This window comes from Sapajus apella, unplaced genomic scaffold, assembly GCF_009761245.1.
Source record: "Sapajus apella isolate SASKATOON/1434 unplaced genomic scaffold, GSC_monkey_1.0 scaffold89, whole genome shotgun sequence".
In the NCBI taxonomy this organism is placed as follows: Eukaryota; Metazoa; Chordata; class Mammalia; order Primates; family Cebidae; genus Sapajus; species Sapajus apella.
Genome location: NW_022437029.1, coordinates 821,051 through 846,927, shown reverse-complemented (window position 1 = coordinate 846,927; position 25,877 = coordinate 821,051). Strand labels below are relative to the sequence as shown.

At 57.5% G+C, this 25,877-nt stretch overlaps 2 protein-coding genes and 1 long non-coding RNA gene across 9 annotated transcripts in view; 2 read left to right on the top strand and 1 right to left on the bottom strand.

Moving 5' to 3' along the window:
* Positions 1 to 8,946, top strand: part of FAM178B (family with sequence similarity 178 member B) — a 96,652-nt gene extending 87,706 nt beyond the window's left edge. Inside the window, exons 13-15 of the mRNA XM_032255347.1 lie at positions 6,158 to 6,235; positions 6,606 to 6,758; positions 8,566 to 8,946. Coding sequence (XP_032111238.1) covers positions 6,158 to 6,235; positions 6,606 to 6,758; positions 8,566 to 8,598 — 264 coding nt within the window. The 3' untranslated portion in view covers positions 8,599 to 8,946. The remainder of the gene's footprint in view (positions 1 to 6,157; positions 6,236 to 6,605; positions 6,759 to 8,565) is intronic.
* Positions 8,947 to 11,493: 2,547 nt separating this feature from the next.
* Positions 11,494 to 12,419, bottom strand: LOC116534738. The gene is made up of 2 exons (XR_004261850.1): positions 12,304 to 12,419; positions 11,494 to 11,983 (listed from the first exon to the last, which is right to left on the bottom strand). It is a non-coding gene; the product is annotated as an uncharacterized LOC116534738 (long non-coding RNA).
* A 2,629-nt stretch (positions 12,420 to 15,048) lies between these two features.
* SEMA4C (semaphorin 4C) lies at positions 15,049 to 24,915 on the top strand. 7 transcript variants are annotated; one of them, XM_032255341.1, is made up of 15 exons: positions 15,049 to 15,230; positions 17,204 to 17,349; positions 18,706 to 18,854; positions 19,186 to 19,248; positions 19,351 to 19,449; positions 19,576 to 19,672; positions 19,793 to 19,909; positions 19,997 to 20,148; positions 20,232 to 20,407; positions 20,731 to 20,875; positions 20,965 to 21,187; positions 21,324 to 21,436; positions 22,781 to 22,938; positions 23,026 to 23,096; positions 23,220 to 24,915. In XM_032255341.1, exons 2-15 carry the CDS (start codon positions 17,241 to 17,243, stop codon positions 24,047 to 24,049), a joined length of 2,502 nt encoding a protein of 833 aa, XP_032111232.1. In that variant the 5' UTR covers positions 15,049 to 15,230; positions 17,204 to 17,240; the 3' UTR covers positions 24,050 to 24,915. The 7 variants fall into 7 exon arrangements, with proteins under 7 accessions (XP_032111232.1, XP_032111230.1, XP_032111229.1 ...); XM_032255337.1 differs by lacking the exon at positions 15,049 to 15,230 and adding an exon at positions 15,680 to 15,925 and having other exon boundaries at positions 17,201 to 17,349; XM_032255339.1 differs by having other exon boundaries at positions 15,064 to 15,230; positions 23,026 to 24,915.
* The last annotated feature ends 962 nt before the right edge of the window (positions 24,916 to 25,877 follow it).

Sequence of the window (25,877 nt, the reverse complement as noted above, 5' to 3'; positions counted from 1 at the left end):
GGGCTCAGACGGCATGTACCTAGAAAAATGCATCCCCTCTTGCCTGGTGTCCTAATGACATACCAGTCACCTGCCCCCTAGCTCCCTCCCCAGACCGCGGCTCTTGGCCTGGGGCCTGAGTAGCCCTACCTCAGCATTACTCATGACTAATTGTGCTCAACTGTGTGGATACCTAGACCATGCCCCAGGGGCCCAGACTGCAAAGGGCATTCCTCCTCTACCCTGGGGGAGCAGCCTCAGCCTCGCCCTATCCTATGGAGCCTTGCTTTCTCCCAAGGGGGATGTCAACAGTGTGAGTCCTCTTTAGAGACCCTACCACCACCCATGCACACTTGGGGAGCTTGTCCTGCTGAAGGCTCAGAGCCCAGACATCTGCTCTTGGGCCAGACCTGCCCTTCCTTGACACAGGGTCATGCACATCAGGGGACCTCCCCACACCGCAGCTTCCGTGTCTGCTGAAGGTGGGGTCCCAGCCCCTCTCTGCCTGCCCTACTGCACCAGGATGCTGTGAAGTGGTACTACATATGTTTAAATTGAACCAAAAAAGGGAAAAAAGGATTGTGGCCCAGCCACATCCTTGGGTCTGAAAGGGCCCGGGTAGACCAGTGCCACTTCAGCCTCTCCCAGACTCCACTGGCTCTAGAGTCCATCTTCAGTCCTGAGAGGACTCATGTGTGGCAATGATGACACCTAAGGCAGCATGCTTTTCCAGGGCTAGGCTTCACCTCTAGGCTCTCGAGATTGCCTAGGGCTGTATGCATACTCCTAGGCGGCCACCACCCAGGGCCCATGAGCATCAAAAGGGGAAAACATGGGGACCGCCCTGATTCCTGGTACCCCAGGCCAGAATCCCAGCAGCAGCAGCAGACATCAGAGCCAGCTTCCTGAGTGAGAGGCAGGGATGCCTAGGGTTGATTCCCCTGGGCCACAGCAGCCTGGCTGGGAGAGCCGTGCCCTTTGGGTCCATCTTTGTCCTTCCCAGCAGGTGTTCCTGGGTCAGCCTCGGTTCTCCCCACAACACACACACAGCAGCTGCCCCAGAGCCTGGCTGGACCTGCTCCCGCAGGGTCCTCCTGCCAGAGACAAGGTCTGTCTGCCTCACCTGATCTGGCAGCCTTCAGGAGAGGGCTTGGTTTGAAGACTTGCCCAGGGTAAGGCTGGATTCTTGGTCATGACCTGAGCGGGGAGAAAGGTTATACGTTCTGGCCAGCACGAGTGGCTTCCTGGGAGAGCCTTTCCCTCCCCCTTTCCTGCCCTCCTTCAGCGTAAATAGCCCAGGCCACAGCCCGCTCCCTTGGCATTGGCTAGAGGGGAATTTTCTAAAGGATGAAGTTCCTGGGAAATGTCTACCCTTTTCCCTTTTGTCTATGACAAAAGCGCTGCTAATGGATCCTGCTTGACTTGGGAGTCAGCTGGAGGTGCCTGGGGTCAGAACTAGTTGCACTAGAACATGGAGACACTGACCTCCCTTCTTTTGGTGATGGTCCCTGTCTGCTCTCTGTCATCACTCAGCCTTGTCATTCCTTCCCCAGTGGGGAGGGCATGACCTGCTTTTAAGGCTCTAGAGCCAGGAGTGAGGCATTCCTGCATGGAACTTTCGAGAAGAGCCAGCCCACCAGCTGCTGGGGAAAGACCCAGAAAATGGGAGCTGTGGGCCTTGCTGGCACCGGTGGCAGGAACAGGCCCGGCCTTCTCGTCAGATCTGGGCATGCCTGTAGACTTGGCCTGTCCCCACGATGTTGACTGAGGTTTCCGGGGTCCCCTTTCCCATCAGGGCTTCCCAGCCTGACTAATGTGCCATGAGGGAGGAGCTAGGCTGCCCTAGCTGGCCAGGGTCCCATCTTCAGACAAGGTCCTGAGGCCTGGAGGAGTGTAGCCTCCCAGCACCCATGGAGGGCTAATCCTGAGGCAAACTGACGTCCCCACCACACCAAACAGTTCTAAGAGACCTGGAAGGGCCTCCCTCTGGCATATGGAAGGGCCACCTTGTGTTCCCAGAGGGAGAGGAAGCAGGTAAGGCAGGAAGTGCAGCCTTGGCCCAACCTCCCTCTCCTGCCTCCTGGAAGGGAAGACAAAACGCCATGCCTCTGAGGTGCCAGCCAGGACAGGAGCAGACTTGCTAAGTTCAGGAATTGGTCACACTGCAAAGGAAGCAGGAAGTGCAGCTCTCACAGGGGTCCTTGTCTTGCAGGGAAGGTCCCCCTCACTTGCCTACCCCTGCACCCCTCCTGGGCCTGCCCCTGCTCTCCCAGCTGCTGGTGGTTTAGATGGGGAGACTCAGGGTCTCCCTGCTCCCAGCCACAGAGTCCCCAGTTTCTACTGAGGTTTTGTTCCTCTGGCCTTCACAGAGAGAGGAGTCTGGTGGCAGGGTGGGGACTCCTTACCCACTGTTTGGACAGGACCGAACTCTCTCTTACCTTTTCGCACCTCTGAAACCAAGAGTCCTGGGGAAATGCAGGGAGGAGGTGGAAGTGTGGGCGTTTCCCATGCTAATAATGAAGGCTTCTTTTCAGAATCCCTACTGGGAACCCAGCTTCGGCCACAGCCCCCCTAGATGCTCCAAGGAAGGGGCTCTGCACAGCCACCAATCTCCTTAAATTGGGTCAGTGTCTTCCCTAAAGGGCTTCCCCTCACTTGGACCCAACCACAGGGAACACCCTCAAATGCAAGGAAGACTACCCAGCCTCCAGGCAGTGGCAGGTTTCGTGTTTTCCCTTTGGAAAAAAACAGCTTACACAATGTGGTTTAACAGGGCTTTTCTCTAGGACTGCCATTTCCTACTCACTAACCACCCAAACACTAGGAATAGTTTTCCTTGGATTCCCCTCCCCCCACTCCCTGCCCCCTGCAGATTCAATTATGGGAATCAGCATAAGAAACAAGTTGTGAAACTAGTAACTCTCCACTGCCTGGTGGAGGTCCACTGATAGATTTCCTCCTTGGTATTCCTCCAGGGCATTCCTTAGATCGCAGACCCTCAACACCACTCCTTCTAGGAGGGGAAGTTCTGCAGCCTCTGCCTTACAAGCAGACGCCCCCATGAGCCCATGGGTGGGGCAGGCCACTGAGCTGTGCCTCCAGGGACTGGGAGTGAAAGGTCTGAGAGGGACAGGCTCCCTCCCAGGCCCGCACATTCTCCCTCGCAAAGAGTCCAGGGTGCCTTTGATGGCCCTGATAACCCTTGGTTGTTTTCTTCGGCGTCCCTGCCACCTCTCAGCATTAGCTTGCCCTCTCAAAGAGGGGCCTCAACTTCTTTTTTTTTTTTTTTTTTTTGAGACCAGCTCTTGCTCTGTTGCCCAGGCTGGAGTACAGTGGCACAGTGACAGCTCACTGCAGCCTCAACCTCCCAGGCTCAAGTGATCCTCCCGCCTCAGCCTCCCAAGTAACTGGGACTACAGGTTACCACCATGCTGGATAACTTTTTGGTTTTGTTTTTTTGTAGAGATAGGGTCTCTCTATGTTGCCCAGGCTAGTCTCAAACTCCTGAGCCACAGCCTCCCAGAGTGCTGGGATTACAGGTGTGAGGCACCTTGCCCAGCCTGGGTCTCAACTACTTTTCATGGCCAAGTCCTGCTCCCTTGCCCCACAACCACCCCGAACCCACTTAGGTTCAGTGAATTACAATTAGCAGTATCTTGCTAAAAAAAATTGTTTTAAACCAACTTTCATTGTATTCCCACTGTATGAGTACACACATGGTAGAGAAATAAAGACCGGGCATGGTGGCTTATGTCTGTAATCCCAGCACTTTGGGAGGCTGAGGCAGGCAGATCACCTGAGGTTGGGAGTTCGAGACCAGCCTGACCAACATAGAGAAACCCCGTCTCTACTAATAATACAAAAAAATTAGCCGGGTATGGTGGTGGGGGTCTGTAATCTTAGCTACTCGGGGGACTGAGGCAGAAGAATCGCTTGAAACCGGGAGGCAGAGGTTGCAGTGAGCCAAGATCACACCATTGCACTCCAGCCTGTGCAACAAGAGTGAAACTCCTTCTCAAAAAAAAAAAAAAAAAAAAAAAAAGGAAGAATCTTAAAAAGGGAAAAAGGAAAAGATAAGGATACCTTGCAATCCTTTCTCCCAGACAGAGCCCATTTTCATACTACCTAGTACTTTCCAGCACACCAGTGTGGCCACATTCTATCACCTGCCTCCCCCAGACCCTCCCAGCCTATCCCCACAACTCTGCCCCTGGGTCGCCCCCACCGCCTTGCATCTGCACTGGCTTCTGTTTCTAGAAGCACCCTCAGGGTCTGTTATTAGCCTTCTGCCTGCACAGGGCCATCTTTGCCTCAAATCCTACTGTTCCTTTGAGGCCCACTTTAGCTTAGTCACTTCCTCCCTGAAGCCTCTAAGTTGTACTCTCCCATCCCCCAAAAACCCTGGAAGGGCCTTTTCTCCTTTTGGTCTATGCAGCAGCAGAGGTATGGTATTTCCTGACCAAATGGCTGCCCTCCTGAAATATCTTTCTCCCTCTGATGTCTGAGTTTGTCTTATGTCGCCGTTTATCAGTCTAGGCACAATGTCTGGCACGCAGGCTAGAACCTGCTTTATGCCAAGGGGGCAGTGAGCTGTTGCAGGACTGCAGAGGGCCAGGCGGAGTCCTGAAGGCAAGGCCAGGTTGGAGGGAAGGTACGCTGAGGGAGCCAGCAGTGCACCGCCAGCAAGCCAGACTCAGGCAGCTGCAGGGACCTGGCAGGCAGGGGGAGCTGGGCTTCAGAGAGGTTGGGTCTTCCCCACCCCAGGGCAGCTCTCCTGGAGGCATGCCTCGGTTTCCCCCACCATGTCTTCTCTGCCTGCCATGTGCAGGGCCACCTGGTCAGCTTGTGGAGTCAGGCCAGCTGTGGGCCTTATCTGTTGTGTTGAAGAACTGGCTGGGGTCCCAGGCAGGATGGGCGCTGCTGATGGGAGCCCCAGGTGGCCTCCAACCTCAGGATTTTGCATGGTGTTATCTGGGTTAAAGAAATCAGTTGATGGTACTAAATCTGATGCCCTCAGAGGTCGTCTGGCTTCTGTCCTGAGGAGACTCCTGGGCCTGTGCAAAGAAGCTTCGGCCATTGCTGGGGCACCACCTGGCACCCTGGGAGGGCAGAGGGTGATAAGGGCAGGGGAAGCTGGGGCACAGGGGCTGTGGGCTGGCTCTCAGCTCCAGCCCATTCTCACCTGCCAACATCTCTAGATCCCGCCTCTCCCATTCCTGCTTGTCCTCGGGGCTGGTCATCTGCCACCGATCCTAGACACGAAGAAAGAGCCGAGAGGACGAGGCAGGAGGGGCCTCTCTGGAGGGGTGCACCTGCAGGCAGTAGTTGGGAATCCAGGGCAGGTTGTGTTCTTTTAGGAGCCTCACTCCCTCAGACACTCCCCGTGGCTTGGTTTCTCCAAACAGCAAGCATGTGTCCCATAATCGATTGGGTACCAAGAGAGTCCAGGGGTGCCTCGACATCACATTGCTCTCAGGCCAGATGGAGCAGGCCTGCATCCTGTTTTCACTGCTAAGAGTGTGCAGTTGGCAAGAATGAGGGTGGAGGCGAGGTGTGCAGACGCTCAGCCAAAACCATCTTCCATCAGCTCCCGTCTCTTTACCTGCCTCCTCGAGTCAGCAAGGCAACTGTCCAGGCAGGCTGCATCTGTGTTGGTGCAGGTGGCATTCTGCCGAGGGGTAAGCCGAGTCCAGGAGCTGTGGGGCCATGGGCCACATCCCCCCAGAGGGGACTCCCTCCCTTTGCTGTTTGCATAGAGGCACCCTGGCCACAGTGCCTATGGTAAGGTCGGCCCAGGAAACAGAGACTGCAGAGGTCAGAGTGGATGAGCCCCTCTCCCCCGAAGGTGCCCTCTGCTGCCCCAGCACAAGGCTGGGGGACAGTGTGCATTTCTGGATGGCTGACTCCTCCTGTTTCTGGAGGAAGGGAGGACAGCCCTTCATCAGAGGCCAGGCTGGGAGTGCCTTCCAGGGAGTCACAGCTCCAAGTGACTGGGCCTAGAGCCTGGCTCACCCAGCCCCCTTGAAGATGCCTCCCTGGAAATTGTCACTGAAAGCCTAGGGGTGGGCTGAACCTCTGCCCTGGCCCGATTCGCCTGACAGCAGCATGCAGGTGGAGGGCCTGCCATGCTGCCCTGGGCAGAGTTAGAGAAGCAGTTCTCCTTGTGCTCTTCCTCCAGGCCTGCTACCTGTGCCACAGCCTCCTGACACTGGCCGGGGTGGTGGTCAGCTGCCAGGACATCACTCCAGACCAGTGGGTGAGTCTCCCAAGGGGTGGGGCTGGGGTGGGGTGCCCAGCTCTGTCTTCTCCCCGCAAGCAGCGTGGGGTTGGCTGAGATAGCACTCCGCCAACTGTTAGGAACTGCAGAGAGTGGGAGGCTGAGAAGCCAGCCTGGGGGAGCCAGGGCCTCTTCCTCCCCGTGGTGTCCCACCAGCTGAGCCATTCCCAAGGGACACTGACCCAAGCCCTAGCAGTTGTGCTGGCCCCGTCCTCCTTTTCCTGCTCAACTTCTGAGCAGTCATTCAAATGTGCCCCTTCCTTTCTCTGAATTTGTTCTCCTCCTGCCCCACTTTGGATGCGCCTGGCCTGGGCTGCACCCGGCCCTCGGCCTCCCTCCACCTCCGCAGGGGGAGCTGCAGCTGCTGTGCATGCAGTTGGACCGCCACATCAGCACGCAGATCCGGGAGAGCCCCCAGGCCATGCACCACACCATGCTCAAGGACCTGGCTACCCAGACCTACATCCGTTGGCAGGAGCTGCTGACCCACTGCCAGCCCCAGGTGGTGTCCCCTCCAGCCCTCAGACCTGGGAGGGGCGGGAAGCGGTCAGGCAGGGCTGGCCAGAGCCAGCAGTGAATCCACCCACTGCAGCTGCTGAACTCCTGGCAGGGACATAGATGGAGTGGGCATGTGGGGGAAGGGTGGGAGCACCTTGGGGGGTATTCATCATTCTTATAAAGAATCCAGTGCCAAAGGCCAGGCACGTTGCTCTCGCCTGTAATCCCAGCACTTTGGGAGGCCGAGGAGGGCAGATCACAAGGTCAGGAGTTCTAGACCAGCCTGGCCAACATGGTGAAACCCTGTCTGCTAAAGATACAAAAAATTAGCTGGGCATGGTGGCATGTACCTGTAATCCCAGCTACTCGGGAGGCTGAGGCAGGAGAATCCCTTGAACCTGGGAGGTGGAGGTTGCAGTGAGCTGAAATCACTCCAACCTGGGCAACAGCGTGAGACTGTCTCAAAAAAAAAAAAAAAAAAAAAAAATCCAGTGCCCAGGGTGGGTGTGGAGGGAAGGGGACGCAAAGAAGTGTAGTCTTCAGGAAATGCAAAGAAAAGTTGCCCTGGAGAGGGAAGAGTCTGGACCCAGAGTGCCATTCTGTTATGGGCAGTGCCAGAAAGGGGCCCCAGATGTCCACCTTCTGCCCACCTTCTGCCCACCAGGCCTGAGGCTGGCCTCCTACTGTGTTAGGAGGAAGGCTCGCAGGCTGCCATGGTCCTCTCCACTGTACCCCCACACCCCCACCGAGTTTCCTCAGAGCCTCTAGATGTGATATTTACAGCTAGTATTTATTTCTTTTTTGTTGGGGAGACGGAGTCTCACCCTGTTACCAGGCTGGAGTGCGGTGGCGCGACTACAGGCGTGCGTCACCACACACAGCTGATTTTTGTATTTTTAGTAGAGATGGGGTTTTACCATGTTGGCCAGGATGATCTCGATCTCTTGACCTCGTGATCTGCCCACCTCAGCCTCCCAAAGTGCTGGGATTACAGGTGTCAGCCACCGTGCCTGGCCCACAGCATTTCTTGAATGAAGATCTATTTCTATAAGAACCCACACAACCCCCGTAAGCCAGGTGTTGTCAGGAGCCCATTTTACAGATAAGCAGGTTCTGAGAGGCTCAGTGGCATGCCCCTTCTTGCAGGCAGCTTGTGTGAATGTCAGAATCAGGGCATAAGCCAGCCTGACTCCCAAGCCTCTGACCTAACCAGCTCCAGCCCCTGTGCTGGTGCCCTCCCTTCTGGCGCTTTCTCTCCAACAAGCAGCTGGGCCAGCTTAGGGTCTCCTCCCTTCCTGAGCCCCCAGCCCTCCATGGAGGAGCACAGGACTTGGTGAGGACCACCACCCACCCCACCACCAGTGCCCCTCCGCTTCTAACCTGCCTCTCCTCAGACTCCTCTCTCGTCCTTCCCCTATAACCTCTGACTTAGGGCTGACACATTGGCCACAGGCTGTGGTTTGGGTCTCATATTTCACCAAGTCTCTGAGAAAGCTGAGGAGCGAACCTCACCCTCACTCCCCAACGAACTAGATCTCACCAGCCTCTGGTGGGAGTAGTGGGCTTGTCATGAGAAGAGGGAAAAGTGATTCGGAGCCTGGTAGAGGGGCCCTGGCAGACCACTTATACGGTCACATAGCCTGTTGACCGCTGTGTCCCTGCCAGGACTATGAACCCAGCATCCTGCTCACTTGGCACCTGGCATGAGCCTGTGATGAGTGCTGAGTAGACACCGCCAGTCCAGGGAGCTGCAGGGCAGTGGGCAGCACCTGGGCCCAGGCCCTCACAGCCTGCTTCCCTCCTTGCCGCAGGCCCAGTACTGCAACCCCTGGAAAGACATCTGAAGGAGCAGGGTCCGGACAGCCCAGGGCTCCTGGCTCCAGCAGGAAGTGAATAGACTCAAGGAACTGGAGGAAGCGAAGAATCAAGGCCAGAGGAGGCCACATGCTGACCAGCCTGATGAAGCAAGAGCCGGCCACCGCCCCTGACCTGCGCTCCTCTTGGCAAGGGATGGGCCTCTCTGCCTGGCCCACCCCTCAGGCCTCCTTCCTCCTAGCCATCTCCTCTTCCCTAAGGCCTGTCTCCATAGCTCTGGTTTCCCTGGGCCTCAGTCCTCCCCACCCTTCTTCCTCTCTCTCCCTGTCACTAATGTGAGGTTTCTTTGTGCACATTAAAGTCTTCTTTCAGCATCAGTGGTTTAGAAGACTTCCTTCAGTCCCTGTCCCGAGGGCTTGTGCCAACGTCCAGTCTCCTGATGCCTCTGCCTGTGTCTGCTGGGTTCTCAGCTAGACAGTTACAGCACTGAGGCCCAGGCCCCGCCTGCAGCAGAGGGCTATCTGCAAGTCCCCAGGGAGGGGCATTGCTCCCTGCAGCCCACTTCGGCCCAAGAGCTGTCAGAAACCCAGGAACTGGACGTTTGTTTGGACCCAGTCTGGGACCGCTCCCCATTCCCCGCCCCTGCTGAGGAGGACGCAGGGAGTGAGATGTGGATCAGGGCTGTAATTACACTTAATTCCATTTAGTGCTGAGCTCTGAAATCAACTCCCCAGCCTCAGCAGTGGGGGCGGTTCAGAAGACACTTTGAGATGCTGTTTTTGCTTTTCCTCTGGTCTGCCGCAGATGAGTTCATGGGACCTGATCCCTAATGGGGTGCTGGGTATCTTTGACCTGAACCCCTTGAGAAGTGAGTGATCTCTTTGGACTCCAGGATACCACTGGGTATCTACTTTGCCCAATCCTCCAACCCTGAGAATCCACAGTTAGTCCCTGGCCCCTCCTGACTCTTCCTGGGTGTGGATGGGGTTTTGCAGGGTACACAAGAGGTAGCTAGGCAGTGGCAGAGGATTGCCCTTGCCACTGGACTGTGCCCACTCCTCAACTCAACCCTGGCTGTCTGCCAGAGTGACTTCCCCATGGCGGCTGCATACAACTCTGCTTTCATATATCCGTCTCTTTGGCTTTCATGTACGGGGATGGGGTGGCCAGGCTAACTAGGAGAGAGACTCCCCTAAAATAAAGGACTTTCAGGCCAAGTAGCTCAATGTGCAGAGCCAAAGTGGAGCTCATCACTTCCTGGGCCTGTTTCAGACAAAGCTGCCCCTCTCACTTCGTCCCCAGAATGCTAGGAGCTGGGGGCATCTTATTCAGGGGCACGGGCACATGCAGGGCACAGTGCTGGATACCACACAGGATGCCTTTCTGCCTAGCAGCCTTTGCCAAATGTGAGATGGAAGAAACTCAGCCAGGGTGCCTTCGATGCCAGGCGACATGCATGAGAGTTCTGGTTTCTGTTCCTGGCTGTGTCACGTGCCCCCTTGGCCTGGGGAACCACCAAAGCCCCAGCAGCATCAAGTCAGCCTCAGATCCTCCAATGAACGAGTAGAGACTCTGGTGAGCCAGCCTTCTTCACCTGCCCTCAGGGCTGCCTTGGGACCACACCAACACCGCAGGCATGCTTTGACAGTTCATCTGTAGCTATTCACTTTTCTCTGGAAACCTGGAAATCACCTTTGAAATTTCCCTTCTTTGTTCTTACTGCCAAGGGCAAAGAGGAAGTAGGGAGGCCAGAGAAGGTAAACCCGGGAGTTTCCAGTTTTCGAAGGTAGCCTACCTGGCTCTGAAAAGGAGCTGAGCTGTCCATCAGCATCGACAACTGGAGCCTTCCTCCCCAGTCCTGGCTGTTGTCCACTGGCCCTCCTCTCCTGCTCCCCAAACATACCCATCCCCAAGAGAGAAATAGATACCCAGGGGAGAGGAGGTGTCGGTGACGACTCAGTTCCTCCAGAGACCTGGCTGTAACCTGAGCACAGGTGTGCGCTGCAAGGTCGCCCAAGGGCGCATGCTGTCCTCTGGGGTGTGTAATGGGCCCTCTCTCGGACTAGCTGGGAGCTGACCAGATCTTCTAAAACTAGTCTGGGATCAGTTAAGAGATTCAGCCTCCCCAAGGCCAGATTTCCACAGTGGTGCTGGTAATGTGACCACTTGCTCTCCAGATCTTTGACTTTTCCAAATCCCTAAGCCCTTGGGAAAAGGCTGGGGGATATCCTGATAGGAGCCACTGGAAAATCCGCATCCGGGGCTGTGATGACGGATGTTTTCCTGCTTCCTTTTGGTACTGGTGACAGGGAGGGGCTGGGAAGGGAAAGGAGTCCCAGGTGGGCAGCTTCGATAACTCTCCTTTGAAGGAAGTAGGGAGGGAGAGTCCTTTTCCTATGTCCCCAGTCACCTCGGTCCCCAGGCGCTCAGAAAGACCCTTGAAGGGTAGCTGACCCAAGCTTTCTTACTTCCTCATCTATGAGTTGACGGCAGTCCTGGCTGCCTTGGAAACCCACCAGGCAGTGTTCACCAGAGAACCTAGTGTGCACCTCGGGCCTCCCTCCTGCTCCCTAAGGAGAGCTGGCAGGTGAGTAGCTCAAATGAAGGGCACTGTTACCCACAACCAACATCAAGAGATGGGGAAGGGGACTGGCTCTTCAGGAAAGACTCCTAGGTCATCTCTAGGGGCTGGCCTGAGCTGCTGGGGGATCCTTGGAGACTCTTGAGAGGCAGTTAGCACAATTTCTGTCTTTCCTTGATTTGACCACAAGCAGTTGTCAAGACCTGAGTCCTAAAGGGTGGATACCTTCCATAGAATATACCAGGCCCTAGGGAGACTAGCAAGGTACATGTACTTCCCCCCACCCCACTCCACCCCCGTACCTGTATTAGTAATTTTTTTCTTAATTGAAGACCCAGAAATCTTTTTTTCTACCAGTTGTACTTTCATTTAGAAGTATGAATCATGAGCAAACAGTCATGCAGGAAACTGTATCCTCTGGCCACCCACCCACAGAAAGGGCCAGTGCTGGAATGGACAGAATACAGCAGAAGGTGCACAAAGGTGGAAAAGGGGAGGGAGCTGGGAGCTTATCTCCAAGAGCATTTGGGAGGAAAGGCTAATGGACTCTGTTAGCTGGAGGCTTCTACATCCCTGGGCCTTCGGAACCCAAATGCCTGCCACTGCCCTGCCAGTGAAACCAAACCGGTTGCCTTTTCAAACTTTCCACCTTGAAGTCAGAGCCAGGGAGCTCAGGTCTCTCTACCTGGTAACCTTCACACCTAGAGGTGAGGGGATGGGGGAGGAGTATTGAAGGGGAGGAGAAACAGCAGGAAATGGACCACTGTCAGGATAGATGGTGACTTCGTGAAAGACAGAATTGGCAGTCCCAAGACCTGATTTAAAAATCTGACCTTGGCCGGGCGCGGTGGCTCAAGCCTGTAATCCCAGCACTTTGGGAGGCCGAGGCGGGTGGATCACGAGGTCAAGAGATCGAGACCATCCTGGTCAACATGGTGAAACCCTGTCTCTACTAAAAATACAAAAAATTAGCTGGGCATGGTGGCGTGTGCCTGTAATCCCAGCTACTCAGGAGGCTGAGGCAGGAGAATTGCCTGAACCCAGGAGGCGGAGGTTGCGGTGAGCCGAGATCGCGCCATTGCACTCCAGCCTGGGTAACAAGAGCGAAACTCCGTCTCAAAAAAAAAAAAAAAAAAAAAAAAAAAAATCTGACCTTTCCAGCCTGGGCAACAGAGCGAGACCCTGTCCCATGTGAGATGGCATGCACCCATAGTCTTGGGAGGCTGAGGTGGGAGAACCACTTGAGCCCAGAAGTTCCAGGTGACATTGTTTATTTCTCTTTTTTTTTTTTTTTTTGAGACTAAGTCTCACTCTGTCACCCAGGCTAGAGTGTAGTGGTGCAATCTCAGCTTACTGCAACCTCCACCTCCTGGGTTCAAGCGATTCTTCTGCCTCAGCCTCTTGAGTAGCTGGGATTACAGGCGTGCACCACCACACCCGGCTAATTTTTGTATTTTTAGTAAAGACAGGGTTTCACCATGTTGGCCAGGCTGGTCTCAAACTCCAGACCTCAGGTGATCCGCCCACCTCGGCCTCTCAGAAGGGATTACAGAAGGGAGCCACTGCACCCAGCCAAGACCCTGTTTCTTTCTTTTTTTATTTTTAAGACCCTATTTCTTTTTTTTTTTTTTTTTTTTGAGACGGAGTTTCGCTCTTGTTACCCAGGCTGGAGTGCAATGGCGCGATCTCGGCTCACCGCAACCTCCGCCTCCTGGGTTCAGGCAATTCTCCTGCCTCAGCCTCCTGAGTAGCTGGGATTACAGGCACGCGCCACTATGCTCAGCTGACCCTATTTCTAAAAAAAAAATTCTGACCTTTCTAATTATCTACGTGACTTGGGCCAGTTGTTTAACCTTTCTGACAGATCTCCAAAAGGGGAGCAACAATACTTATTTCCTTATTTTGCGGAGGCAGGGTCTTGCTCTATAGCCTGGAGTGCAATGGTACAATCACTGCTCACTGCAGCCTCAACCTCCTGGGCTCAAGCGACCCTCCCACCTCAGCCTCCTGAGTAGCTGGGACTTATAGGTGCTTGCCACCAGGCCCTGATAGTTTTTTTTTTTTTTTTAATTTTTGGGCTGGGTGTGATGGCTAACACCTGTAATCCCAACACAGGGAGGCTGAGGCGGGTGGATCACCTGAGGTCAGGAGTTCGAGACCTGCCTGACCAACACGGCGAAGCCCTATCTCTACTAAAAATACAAAAGATAGCTGGGCTACTGGGGAGGCTGAGGCAGGAGAATCACTTGAACCCAGGAGGCAGAGGTTGCAGTGAGCTGAGATCATGCAACAACAGATCTGGTGATAGAGTGAGACTCCGTATCAAAAAAAAAAAAAAAATTTTTTTTTTTTGCACAGACAGGGTCTCAGTATGTTGCCCTGGCTGGTCTTGAACTCCTGGGTTCAAGTGATCCTCCCATCTCAGCCTCCCAAAATACTTACTTTTTAAAGGGTGGTCATAGGGTGGAGTAAGAAAATATATATCAAGGCAAGTTGCAAAAGTCTAAAATACAGAACACAAGTGAGGGCACTCAGTTTCCCACCCCCATCCCACATGAATAGATATAGGGTCTCTAATCAACACAAAGGATGGCACATCTTCTCCCTCCTTGTCAGCTGAAGCAGGAGGCCTTCCCTGCCCAGCCCATGGTCATTATCTCCAGCATCTCCAAGGCCACAGCTTTTTTTCTTTTTCCTAGTGAAAAAGAGCTGGGAAATGTGGCTTTGGCCAGCAAGGGAGAAGGGGCCTTTCTGTGTACCAGCAAAGACCCAATTGTTACTGAAACCAAACTGGGCTGCTTTTCTCAATTATCTCCACTACTCTTCTGGTACCTACTTTTCAGATGCCAACCCAGAACAAAAGCTGCTGTCGGACTGATTTATGATCCAGATCTGCTGACGCGGCCTGAAGTGTTCCTCCCCTCCAGGACTGCACCCTGGCTTAAAGTTACCTCCAAGCCTCAGGGCCTCAAGTCCCTTCACCTCTGCCTTTTGCCCCTAGCCAGGAGGTAGCATCTGTCTCCAGGTGCCCGTGGAGTGTCCTCCATGAGGACCACCTCTTCTGACCACCTGCCCAGCTCAGAAGACCAGCTGGCAGAGGGGACGCCACGCTGTCCATGAGGCCAGAGCTACAAGTTGCTTCTAGGAGTGGCTGTGGGCGGAGGCTGGCGGTTCTGAAGGTGGCTGGCGGTGGTTCTGAAGTGTGGCTCCCCCCTGCCCCTTTCATCTGAACAGTCAGGTTCATGCCACTTGTTAATCAGCTTTCCGGTGGCACCAGGAGTCATTTTCTGGGGATAGGCGCTTTGCCTGAAGTGTGAGAAGCAGGGGCAGACCTCTCTGTTGATTTCACCAGCCAGGTCTTCCAGGCTGGTGAAGTCCCTTCCAGACTTGAGGGCTGGGACCAGCTGTCCTCCGGGCCTAGAAGCGGGGAGAGTTGGGAGCCAAAAGGCAGACCCCTCTGGTCAGCCCCAAGAGAAGCCTCGGTTTCCCCAGTGCGCCTCCCCTGGCACTCGCCTCGAGGTGGCTCGCCCGCGTTCGTACCTGCAACTGCAGGGTCGGGAGCCCCTCTCCCGAGCCCAACCCGCCGGGGGTCTTCGGGGGACACTTCGGAAAACCTGGTGAGTGTGATTACCCCGCGGCCATACCCAGAGTCCCTTCCCCGCCCCATCTCCCTCCGGGCACTGTGGCGCAGCCCGCGACTCGGAGCACTGGGGCTGCTGGGCACCCGGAGGGGCGGAGGTCCGAGCCCTGGGGCGGAGAACGGGCGGGTCCAAGGGTCCCGGCGGGTCGCAGCACCCTCCTGAGCTAGCCTTCGCGTCCCGCCCCCGGCCTCCGCTCGACCCCCCCACCAGCCTGACGTCAAGGGGAAGGGGGCGGAGAACCGTGGTCGCGCTGGAGAAAGAGCAGGCGCCCGCCGAGGTGGCGCGGGGAGCCCGAGCCCAGGGGCGCGGAGCCGGGCGGGGACCGTGGGGCGGTGGCAGAGGGGCCGCGGAGGTCTGGCGGGCGCGCGCGGGCAGGGGCGGACCGCGGTCGGAGCCGAACGCCAGGGCGGCGCCCGGGGACTGGAGCTGCGCTCAAGAGGTAAGCCAGGCCGGGCTTGCGTCGGGCGGGAGACGCGGGGCCCCGGAGCCGCCGCTTTGTCCCCTTGCTCAGGCAGGGGCTGCGGAACGCGGGAGGGACAGGGGCTGGGGCGCAGGGAGCCGCGGCGGCGGAGACGGCTGTCCGCGGGGATCCTTCTTGCGCCCCCCGCGGCAACCTCGCGGGGTCTCGAGAGTGGGACGCACAGCGCCTGCAGCCTCACAGCCCCGGGGCCGAAGGGGCGCGCCAGCGAGGGGCCACGGGCAGTGAGGGTTCCTCGCGCGGTCCGGTCCGCGGTCGGGATCCTCGCCAGGCTCCTGGACTGCCCTCGGCACTCCCACCCCGATGGAAAGTTTGGGGCGGGCTTGGAGCAAGGCCGATGTTGTGGGATCGGATTTCCCTGCCGCGGCCCCCCGCCTGCCCGCCCGCCCGCCCGTTCCGCTGGGGAGGCGGGTTGTCCCGGAAAGCCAGGCCCCCGGGCCGAGCAGTCCCCGGCTGGAGCGCTCGCCCTGGAGTGCCGCGGTCCACGGCTGGCCTCTCGGGGTGGGCGAGGGTGCGGGGCGCCCCGCCTGGAGTCCGCACCCCTCCCCCAAGCCCCCCAGCTGCCCGTTTCCTCACCCTGGCGTGGAATTGCGGGTGCGGGCACCGCTGGCGGGCGGATCCTCGGAGCACGCCACGGGGTGCGGCCCGAGTCTCGGGTAAGGAGCCGAGATGGGGCCGGGGGCGTTTTGCTGGGCTGGTTGGGGGCGCAGCCCCCACCACCCGCCCTCCCGCGCCGGGGCTCTGGGCCGACAGGGGGCGTTTGCAGGCCGGGCTCGCCACGCTCCCCGCGCCGACGCTTTGTTTGCGTTCAAATCCCTGGATCTGGGGGAGGGGAGAACCTGGGGTGACCCGGGATGGGGTCTTGGCGGGGACCCTTTGTTTGGGGGTGAGGAGGTCCCCAGTTTCTGCGTCTCCGCCCCCAGCAAGGGAAGGCTGGAACGGGGGAAGCCAATCCCGCTGGCCCGCCCAGGCCAGGGTCCCTGGGGCGCAGTCCCCGAGTTGGGAAGGTTCGTCAGAGCCGCGGGAGCGCAGCGGGCGCCGACCTTGCGCGGCGCGTCGCCCGCAGCCTGGGAGGAACCCTCCCGGTACCCGCCTCTAGCTCCCCCCGCCACCTGCCCGCGTCGCCAGAGTCCCCGATTCGACCCGAGCTTGGTCCCCCTGCCGCCCCTCCGCCAAAGGGCTGGTGTCTCGGAGGAGGCAGTGCGAGGAACAGGATGAGGCCCTGGTCATTTCCACGCCCATCCCACCCACTTCCTGCCTCTCTCTTGGGCAACAAAGGGGCCTCGGGAAGCTGGGCCCCTTCGCTCCCGGCCTTGCTCCCACTCCTGCCCTGCTGATGTGGAACGGGGTTTGGGGTTCTGCCGGGCTATTGTCTGCGCTGGGGGAGGGGACAGACCGGGACCGGGACCTCCGCTTGCTGCCATCCCTACCAGGTCCCTCTGTGGGGCTCTCCCGACCGCCTACCCCACCGCATGCCCCTCGCCGCCCTAAGGAGTTTTCCTCCCAGAATTAGGTGTTGGGGGGGCCGGAGCCCCAGTGGCTGCAAGGCCTGCTGCTTGAAGTTCTTTTAAGAAACTCAAACCTCTTAGTCCTGAGGGTGTGTGTTGGGGGGGTCACCTTATTATTTATCAAATTACTTCCTGTTGCGAAGAGGGAGTGGGGGCTCTGGAGGCCAAGCAGGGCTTCCCAGAGCCTGCTTAGCCTTAAGCGGACTCAGCTCCTCCGTGCTTCCCAGGGAGACTCGTGGTCTTTTAGGGGCTGAGAGGGCAGGGGCCAAGTGTGGGGACTTAGGTCCACCCCTTAAGAGAATAGGAAGAAGGGCACCCGGGGCTCCTGGAGAGGCCTGATGAGGAGCCCCGTGGCCTCTCCTGCTGCGGGCCCCTCTAGTTTGCTTTCTCTGGCCCGGATTCTGACCATTTCTTTTCCCTCAGCAGGGTGGCTGGCCTGGAGCTCAGAGTCGGGGTGTGCGCCATGGCCCCACATTGGGCTGTCTGGCTGCTGGCAGCAGGGCTGTGGGGCCTGGGCATTGGGGCTGAGGTGTGGTGGAACCTTGTGCCTCGGAAGACAGTGTTTTCTGGGGGTGAGTGCCTGGAGGGGTGTGGAGGAAGGTGGGGACAGGCTGCTGAGAAGTTGCCCCCATAGTGTGCTGGCTTTATTCTGATGTGTGGCACAGCTTTCTAAGAAACACGAGTGACCCCGGGGGCCCAGAACGGGCAGTGCAGGTTGGGACCTGGGATTAGCCTTCTCTGGAGGAGGTCTGTCCAATTCCCCAACCCAAACTGCCGGCCCAAATGTGTGAGGGAGAGCCCTATGCCTCAACTTCCCCTGCCTCGCTTCTTGAATTGTCACTAGCGCTGGGAGCCTAAAGAGAAACCGGAACCAGGATAGACATAAACTGGAGGCTTGCTCCCCAGGACCCCCTAAGACCTCCTCCTGCCCGGTACTCATCATGCCCTCTGGTGGCCCCGGAAGGGTGTGTGTATATGCAGGAGCTCACATGGTTGCCAGGGCACAGCAAGGACCTGTTAGTACCCCATGTGCACACACCCGTGTGAAAGGTGATGTCAGGTGTTTGTATCGGCCGTGTGCTCTGGGGACCTGGGATGAGCTCACCTCCCACAGTCTCCACCCAGGTGCCTATGAAGCCCTGCCTTGCCGGCTTGTATCTGGATCCACCGTTGCCTCCAAAGACTAAGACTGGTTTGGGGGGACCCTGAAGACAGGTCAGCAGCTATATTTGGCAGCTGATGTAGGAATCACGTGTCTATGTAAATGTCGTGGTGCCCTGGATGCTGGGTGGCACCAAGATTTCCCAGGCCCAGGCCCATCTCCGGTCCCTCATCCTCTGGTTTCTCTGGACCTCCCTGGCCTGGATCATAGCCAGGCTCCCCTCCTCCCATCCCTGCCTGTCCTAGTGGCCTGCTGTGCTCATATCTCTGGCAGCCTGGATTGGGGTTCTGCTGGAGTGAAGGGTTTCCTGAGGTAGGGAGTACTTGTAGCCATCTGTGGCTCCTGCCCTGCTGGACTCTGATAGAGGCAGTGGGCAGCAGGGCAAAGAAGGAAGCAGCAGGCAAGGAAGCGACGGTGGGGTGGGGACGCCTAGCCCTGCGGCTGGAGGTGCCATTGACCCTCAGAGCAAGAGCTCTGGCCGGAAGCTGTGGCTGAGATATCCTTCCTTCCTCCCAGCAGCCTGGATTTGCCTCCTCCCAGGCTGGGAAAGGCCAGGGAGGCCTGGGTGGAGCTGTCAGGGCCAAAGCCTATTTCAAAAGTGTCTTTTATCAGGGGGTTTGGTTGGCATCTGCTTATGGCATGGGGTGCTGGCTCTAGTGTGGGGAACTGGGGTATGAGGTCCAGGAGACTGTTACATGGAGGAAGACTGAGGGGTGCCTTGAGCCCCAGGGGCCCTGCCCATCAGCAGCCATGCTTACCCCTGCAGAACTGGCCACAGTGGTGCGGCGGTTCTCCCAGACGGGCATCCAGGACTTCCTGACACTGACGCTGACGGAGCAGACTGGGCTTCTGTATGTGGGGGCCCGTGAGGCCCTGTTTGCCTTCAGCATGGAGGCCCTGGAGCTGCAAGGAGCGGTGAGAGGTGGGGCAGCGGGAGGCAGTCAGGCCTTAAAGAGGGCAGGACTTAGAAGGCCTGTGCTTGGCTGCCCCCACAAAAGTGCTGCTGGGCATCCGGGGCCTGCCCTCTGGTCGCGGTCAGCATGTGGCCTTCCTCTCCTCTCTGGCACTTACTGGATTCTGTGTAGTGGGGCGGTTGGGGGCTTCTGTTCTGTACTGAAAGAAGCACCCAGAGAATGGGGACCCGCCTCTGCACTGGGTATCCCTGTGTTGCTGCTGCAGGCTGTGCTTGTGATGTGTGCTTAGTCCATACCTGTGATGAGGCTGATGTCCTCTTTCCTGTCCTCAGATCTCCTGGGAGGCCCCTGTGGAGAAAAAGACTGAGTGTATGCAGAAAGGGAAGAACAACCAGGTGGGTGCTTGGATGCGGTGCCTGGTGCTGCCTTTGCCCCATGGTGTCTCCTCCCATTTCTGCCTTGGTGCTTTCACTAACCGGACTCCTTTCTGCCCCTAGACCGAGTGCTTCAACTTCATCCGCTTCCTGCAGCCGTACAATGCCTCCCACCTGTACGTCTGTGGCACCTACGCCTTCCAGCCCAAGTGCACCTACATTGTGAGTGCTGCCCTCTCCCTTTGGTGTCCCCAGCCCCCCCCCCCCCGCCCTTCTTTGGACTCTTGGATGTGGCCCAAAGGGCTCTGCTCTTGAGCATCTCCTCATCACCTCTCTCCCGGTTCCTAGGACATGCTCACCTTCACTTTGGAGCGTGGACAGATTGAGGATGGGAGGGGGAAGTGTCCCTATGACCCAGCTAAAGGCCACACTGGCCTCCTTGTGGGTGAGTGGCTGCCCCCCATGCAGGCTGGGCGAGTCCTTGGGGCTTGGTTCCACTTTGGGCTGTGTTGGCCGGATGTGTCCATACCTCATGTGTGGCCTGGCTGACCTCTGTCTCCCATAGATGGTGAGCTGTACTCGGCCACACTCAACAACTTCCTGGGCACGGAGCCCATTATCCTGCGTAACATGGGGCCCCACCACCCTATGAAGACAGAGTACCTGGCCTTTTGGCTCAACGGTGAGCCCCCGGGCACCTGAGGGAGCTGTGGGTGGGAGGCTTCCTGGGGCCCAGCACCTCCCTGCTGACCTTCTCCCCTTCCCACAGAACCTCACTTTGTAGGCTCTGCCTACATCCCTGAGAGTGTGGGCAGCTTCACAGGGGACGACGACAAGGTCTACTTCTTCTTCAGGGAGAGGGCAGTGGAGTATGACTGCTATGCTGAGCAGGTGGTGGCTCGTGTGGCCCGCGTCTGCAAGGTATCAAGTCTCATAGCGGTGGGCCCTGGGAGCCCTGCTGGCCTGGCCGGGCTGACTGGCAGTGTCCCCTTGCTGTCTGCCAGGGCGATATGGGGGGCGCGCGGACCCTGCAGAAGAAGTGGACCACCTTCCTGAAGGCACGGCTGGCATGCTCTGCCCCAGACTGGCAGCTCTACTTCAACCAGCTGCAGGCAATGCACACCCTGCAGGATACCTCTTGGCATAACACCACCTTCTTTGGGGTTTTTAAGGCACAATGGTGAGTTGGCCAGGCTCCTGCAGAGTGGGAAGGACCTGGGATTCAGGTCAGAGATGGTACATGGGTGAGAGCCTGGACCAGGCCTCAGGGGCAGTCCAGTAAGCCAGGTGTCCAGAAGCCAAGGGGAATGCTGGCACCTGCCCCTGTCAGAGCTGCCTGCGAAGGGGCAGAGCCCCACGCCAGTTTGCACTTTTGAGCTGCCAGTGCATTCTGGTGCCCATGGCTGGTTTTTGCCAGGATCTGCCTTCCTGCTGCTTGCCCTGAGCTGGGGTGGGAAGGGTAAGGTGGGTACCTGACCCTGGGGCTCCCTCTTGCTGCAACAGGGGTGACATGTACCTGTCGGCCGTCTGTGAGTATCAGTTGGAAGAGATCCAGCGGGTGTTTGAGGGCCCCTACAAGGAGTACCATGAGGAAGCCCAGAAGTGGGACCGCTATACCGACCCTGTGCCCAGCCCTCGGCCTGGCTCGGTGAGTGCTGGGGTAGGGATGCATCTCCCCACCCAGCTGTGATGCCATCCCTTCCTGCTGATGGCTTGACCCCCACATCCTACCCCCAGTGCATCAATAACTGGCACCGGCACCACGGCTACACAAGCTCCCTGGAGCTGCCCGACAACATCCTCAACTTCGTGAAGAAGCACCCGCTGTTGGAGGAGCAGGTGAGGCCTCGGTGGAGCCGCCCCCTGCTCGTGAAGAAGGGCACCAACTTTACCCATTTGGTGGCTGACCGGGTTACAGGGCTTGATGGAGCTACCTATACAGTGCTGTTCATTGGTACAGGTGGGTGCATGGGTATGCAGGCATGGCTACTTGAGGCTGGGTGGAAGCCCGTGTGCCCAGGGCAGGGAGATCTGGAGCTGCCCCAGAGCCTTATGTCCTCTCATTCATACCTTCCCTTCCCCTCTGCACCCCCCAGGAGACGGCTGGCTGCTCAAGGCCGTGAGCCTGGGGCCCTGGGTTCACCTGATTGAGGAGCTGCAGCTGTTTGACCAGGAGCCAATGAGAAGCCTGGTGCTGTCTCAGAGCAAGGTAGTAAGTTGGGCCCCATCTGCCACTGCCTCCAGCACTGTCCCATCTCACTCTGTCTGCCTGCCTCTCCCAGTTGGGCCTATGTGCTTGACCAGTGCAGAGGTAGGGACACAGATATGCATGCATGCACATCTTGCCCAACTTGGGGTGGGTTCCTGGAAACGAGAATGAAAACAGAACAGAGTCTGCGCTGCACAGGGCCATCATATATAGCCAGGTTGCAGGGCCAGGGGCCGCACTCCCAGCATCAAGCCTTGGCAACTGTTCCCATGTTTCCTTCAGACCCTCCATCTAAGTTTTGCTGTGGTTCTGGCTCTGGCCTCTTGCCTGACCATGCCCCTGTGACCAGACCTCCCAGGCTGTGAGATGTTTATGATGCCCTCACCATGATGGTTTCCCTCTAGTCCCCAGTTGCTCTCTGGTCCCAACCCTCCATTTCTGTGACCATTTCCCTCAAGTGCTTGCATTATACTCTTGTGCAACAATAAATACTCTTTTTAAAAGTTTTTTTTTTTTTTTTTTTTTTTTGAGACAGAGTCTCACTCTGTCACCCAGGCTGGAGTGCGGTGGTGTAATCTCCGCTCATGCAACCTCCACTTCCCAGGTTGAAGTTATTCTCCCACTTCAGCCTCCCAAGTAACTGGGACTAGAGGCATGTGCCACCATACCCAGCTAATTTTTGTATTTTTAGTACAGACAAGATTTCACCATATTGGCCAGGCTGGTCTTGAACTCCTGACCTCAAGTGATCCACCCAGCTCAGCCTCCCAAAGTGCTGGGATTACAGGCATGAGCCGCTGTGCCCCATTGCCTTGTGCAATACTCTTGTTTCATGTTTGCTACACCTCCTGAACTTTGATTTGTTTGCTTTTTACCAACAATTGTGAATCAAAATCATCCCCCAGAACATGGATAATGGCAGAAAGTGTGTGGTTGAATAAACACACAGATCGGCATCCACCGTTGAAACGGGAAAACATCTTATGTTATGCTGCTGCTGTTGTGAGGGCTGATGGGCCTTGAGAGAAATGTATTTCCTGCACTAAGTGTGTGTAAGTGAGTGTGATTATACTTTTTGGCCTTGCAGCCCCATCATCCTTTTCTAATCAGGTCACACTTGTAAGGGGCTTAGGATTGCGTCTGGCCTGTGTAAGCCCTCTGAGTTCTGTGGTTCTTAGATTTCCCTCTTCAGCACTATAGCTCTGCCTTGTTCCTCCTTCTGCCACCCCATCCTGTGCCCCCTGTAGAACTCCGAGCTGCCCCCATGCTGCATTCTGGTCCGGCCGCCCCTCCTGCGGTGTGGCCCTGGCTGACCCCCACTCCTGCTCCCCGCTTTTCTCGCAGAAGCTGCTCTTTGCCGGCTCCCGCTCTCAGCTGGTGCAGCTGCCCCTGGCCAACTGCATGAAGTACCGGTCCTGTGCAGACTGTGTCCTCGCCCGAGACCCCTATTGCGCCTGGAGCGTCAACACCAGCCGCTGTGTGGCCGTGGGTGGCCACTCTGGGTGAGTCGGGCTCTGCATAGGCCAGGACCAGGAGGGAGTCAGGGTAGTGGGAGCCAGGCTGCTGATGTACCTTACATTCCCTACCAGATCCCTGCTGATCCAGCATGTGATGATCTCGGACACCTCAGGCGTCTGTAACCTCCGTGGCAGTAAGAAGGGTGAGCTTTTATATTGCCCTTGCATCGAGCTGTGCCCTGGACTAGAGCCAGAGTTTCTGTTCTCCTCTTCCCCAGCCCTGGTTTCCTGCCCTAACCCTCACTCTCTTTTCTCTGCCACTACAGTCAGGCCCACTCCCAAAAACATCACGGTGGTGGCAGGCACAGACCTGGTGCTGCCCTGCCACCTCTCCTCCAACTTGGCCCGTGCCCACTGGACCTTTGGGGGCCGGGACCTGCCTGCGGAACATCCCGGCTCCTTCCTCTACGATGCCCGGCTCCAGGCCCTGGTTGTGATGGCTGCCCAGCCCCGCCACGCTGGGGCCTACCACTGCTTTTCAGAGGAGCAAGGGGAGCGGCTGGCTGCTGAAGGCTACCTTGTGGCTGTCGTGGCAGGTCCATCAGTGACCTTGGAGGCCCGGGCCCCCCTGGAAAATCTGGGGCTGGTGTGGCTGGCAGTGGTGGCCCTGGGAGCCGTGTGCCTGGTGCTGCTGCTGCTGGTGCTGTCACTGCGCCGGCGGCTGCGGGAAGAGCTGGAGAAAGGGGCCAAGGCTGCTGAGAGGACCCTGGTGTACCCCCTGGAGCTGCCCAAGGAGCCCACCAGTCCTCCCTTCCGGCCCTGTCCTGAACCAGATGAGAAACTTTGGGATCCTGTTGGTTACTACTATTCAGATGGCTCCCTTAAGATAGTGCCTGGGCATGCCCGGTGCCAGCCTGGTGGGGGGCCCCCTTCACCACCTCCAGGCATCCCAGGCCAGCCTCTGCCTTCTCCAACTCGGCTTCACCTGGGGGGTGGGCGGAACTCTAATGCCAATGGTTATGTACGCTTACAACTAGGAGGGGAGGACCGGGGAGGGCTCGGGCACCCCCTGCCTGAGCTTGCAGATGAACTGAGACGCAAACTGCAGCAACGCCAGACACTGCCCGACTCCAACCCCGAGGAGTCATCAGTATGAGGGGAACCCCTACCGCGTCAGCGGCAAGCATGGGAGGTGCAGCTCCTACTTTTGCACAGGCACCAGCTACCTCAGGGACATGGCACGGGCGCCTGCTCTGTCTGGGACAGACACTGCCCGGCACCCACCCGGCCATGAGGACCTGCTCTGCTCAGCACGGGCACTGCCACTTGGTGTGGCTCACCAGGGCACCAGCCTCGCAGAAGGCATCTTCCTCCTCTCTGTGAATCACGGACACGCGGGACCCCAGCCGCCAAAACTTTTTAAGGCAGAAGTTTCAAGATGTGGCTGTGTTTGTCTGTATTTGCCCGTGTGTTTGTGTGTGTGTATGTGTGTATGCACGCGTGTGCGTGCTGCGACATAGCCTTCCTGTTTCTGTCAAGTCTTCCCTTGGCCTGGGTCCTCCTGGTGAGTCATTGGAGCTATGAAGGGGAAGGGGTCGGATCACTTTGCCTCTCCTAACCCCCACTGTCCCGAGTGTCGGGCAGCAGTGTACATATGGGGGTGGGGTGGGCAGGGTGCTGTGCCCCTTCACGGGGAGTTCAGGGCTCGGGGTGGGCCTAGTCCTGCTCCTAGGGCTGTGAATGTTTTCAGGGTGGGGGGAGGGGGAGGAAGCCTCCTGTGTGTTTGGGGGAAAGGGTGGGTTCAGTGGTATTTTATACTTGCCCTCTTCCTGTACAGGGCTGAGAAAGGCTGTGTGAGGGGAGAGAAGAAAGAGGGTGGGCCTGCTGTGGACATTGGCATACCCTCTTCCAGTCCTAGGAGGAGGGCCTCCTAATGGTGTAACTTATTGTGTCCCCGCGTATTTATTTGTTGTAAATATTTGAGTATTTTTATATTGACAAATAAAAATGCAGAAAATGAAACGATTACTGTGATGGGGCTAAGACATTTGGGCTAAAACCTTTCTGGGTGCCAAGAGGGAAGGCTCTTTGGGTAAAGGGAAGCTGGACTGGGCCTCCCCCACAGTCCAGGGCAGCCACCTCTTTTGCAGTCCCTGTCTGCCTGTGGGAGGGGACAGCCCAGCTCCAGTGTTTTCCCACAGTGGTGGCTGTGGGGCTGGGAACCAGACATGGCCACAGCCCCTTGGGAGCCAGCCTTGGCTTCTGGCCAGAGGGAGAAGTCAGGGCACTGGGAGTCCAGGGGAGAGGTGGAGTGGGAGCGGGGGCGCCTTCCCAGACTCAGGACGGTTAGTGGGAGTGAGGGGGCCAAAGGAGGGGAAGGTTGTGGAGATGAGAGAGTTGCTTGTGTAAGGATTTTCAACCCACTTAGGAGAGGTGAAATGACGTCTAGACTTCTACCACCAGCAATGCTAGGGTCTTCAGGGCCCCAGCTAGGTGGGGAAGGAACTTAAACCCACACCCAATGTGCACCAGACCACTGTCCTGGAGAGGAGTGGCACAGAACCCCTCCCTGTCATTTACGCACCCTTTCTAAGCCTATCAAGCGGTGGAAGTGAGGTCTCCCCTGTACACTTAACTGTGGCTTCAGCAGGTGGCTGCCTAGGTTTTAACCGGGAATTGAGAAGGCTGGGGTCGGCTGAGGAGCACGTTGCGGGGGTGCACCGTCCGCAGATGGCCGCCCAGATGATGTTTTGATCCGGAAGACGGATTCAGCAAACTCGCCACCCACTGTGGGGCCGTGGGGTTCTGCACAAACCAAGGCCCTGTCCGTACCCTGGAGGTGGAGCCAGAGGCAGGACAAGTTGTGGCCACCTGCTCCTTGCTGGACTTTTAAGAAAGCGGAGTACAGGGTGTCCCGAGGCCTTTCCAGCCGTCACTTTGCCGCTGCCTCAGGGCGGTCGGCCTTGGCCAGAGGTGGTCCCGGA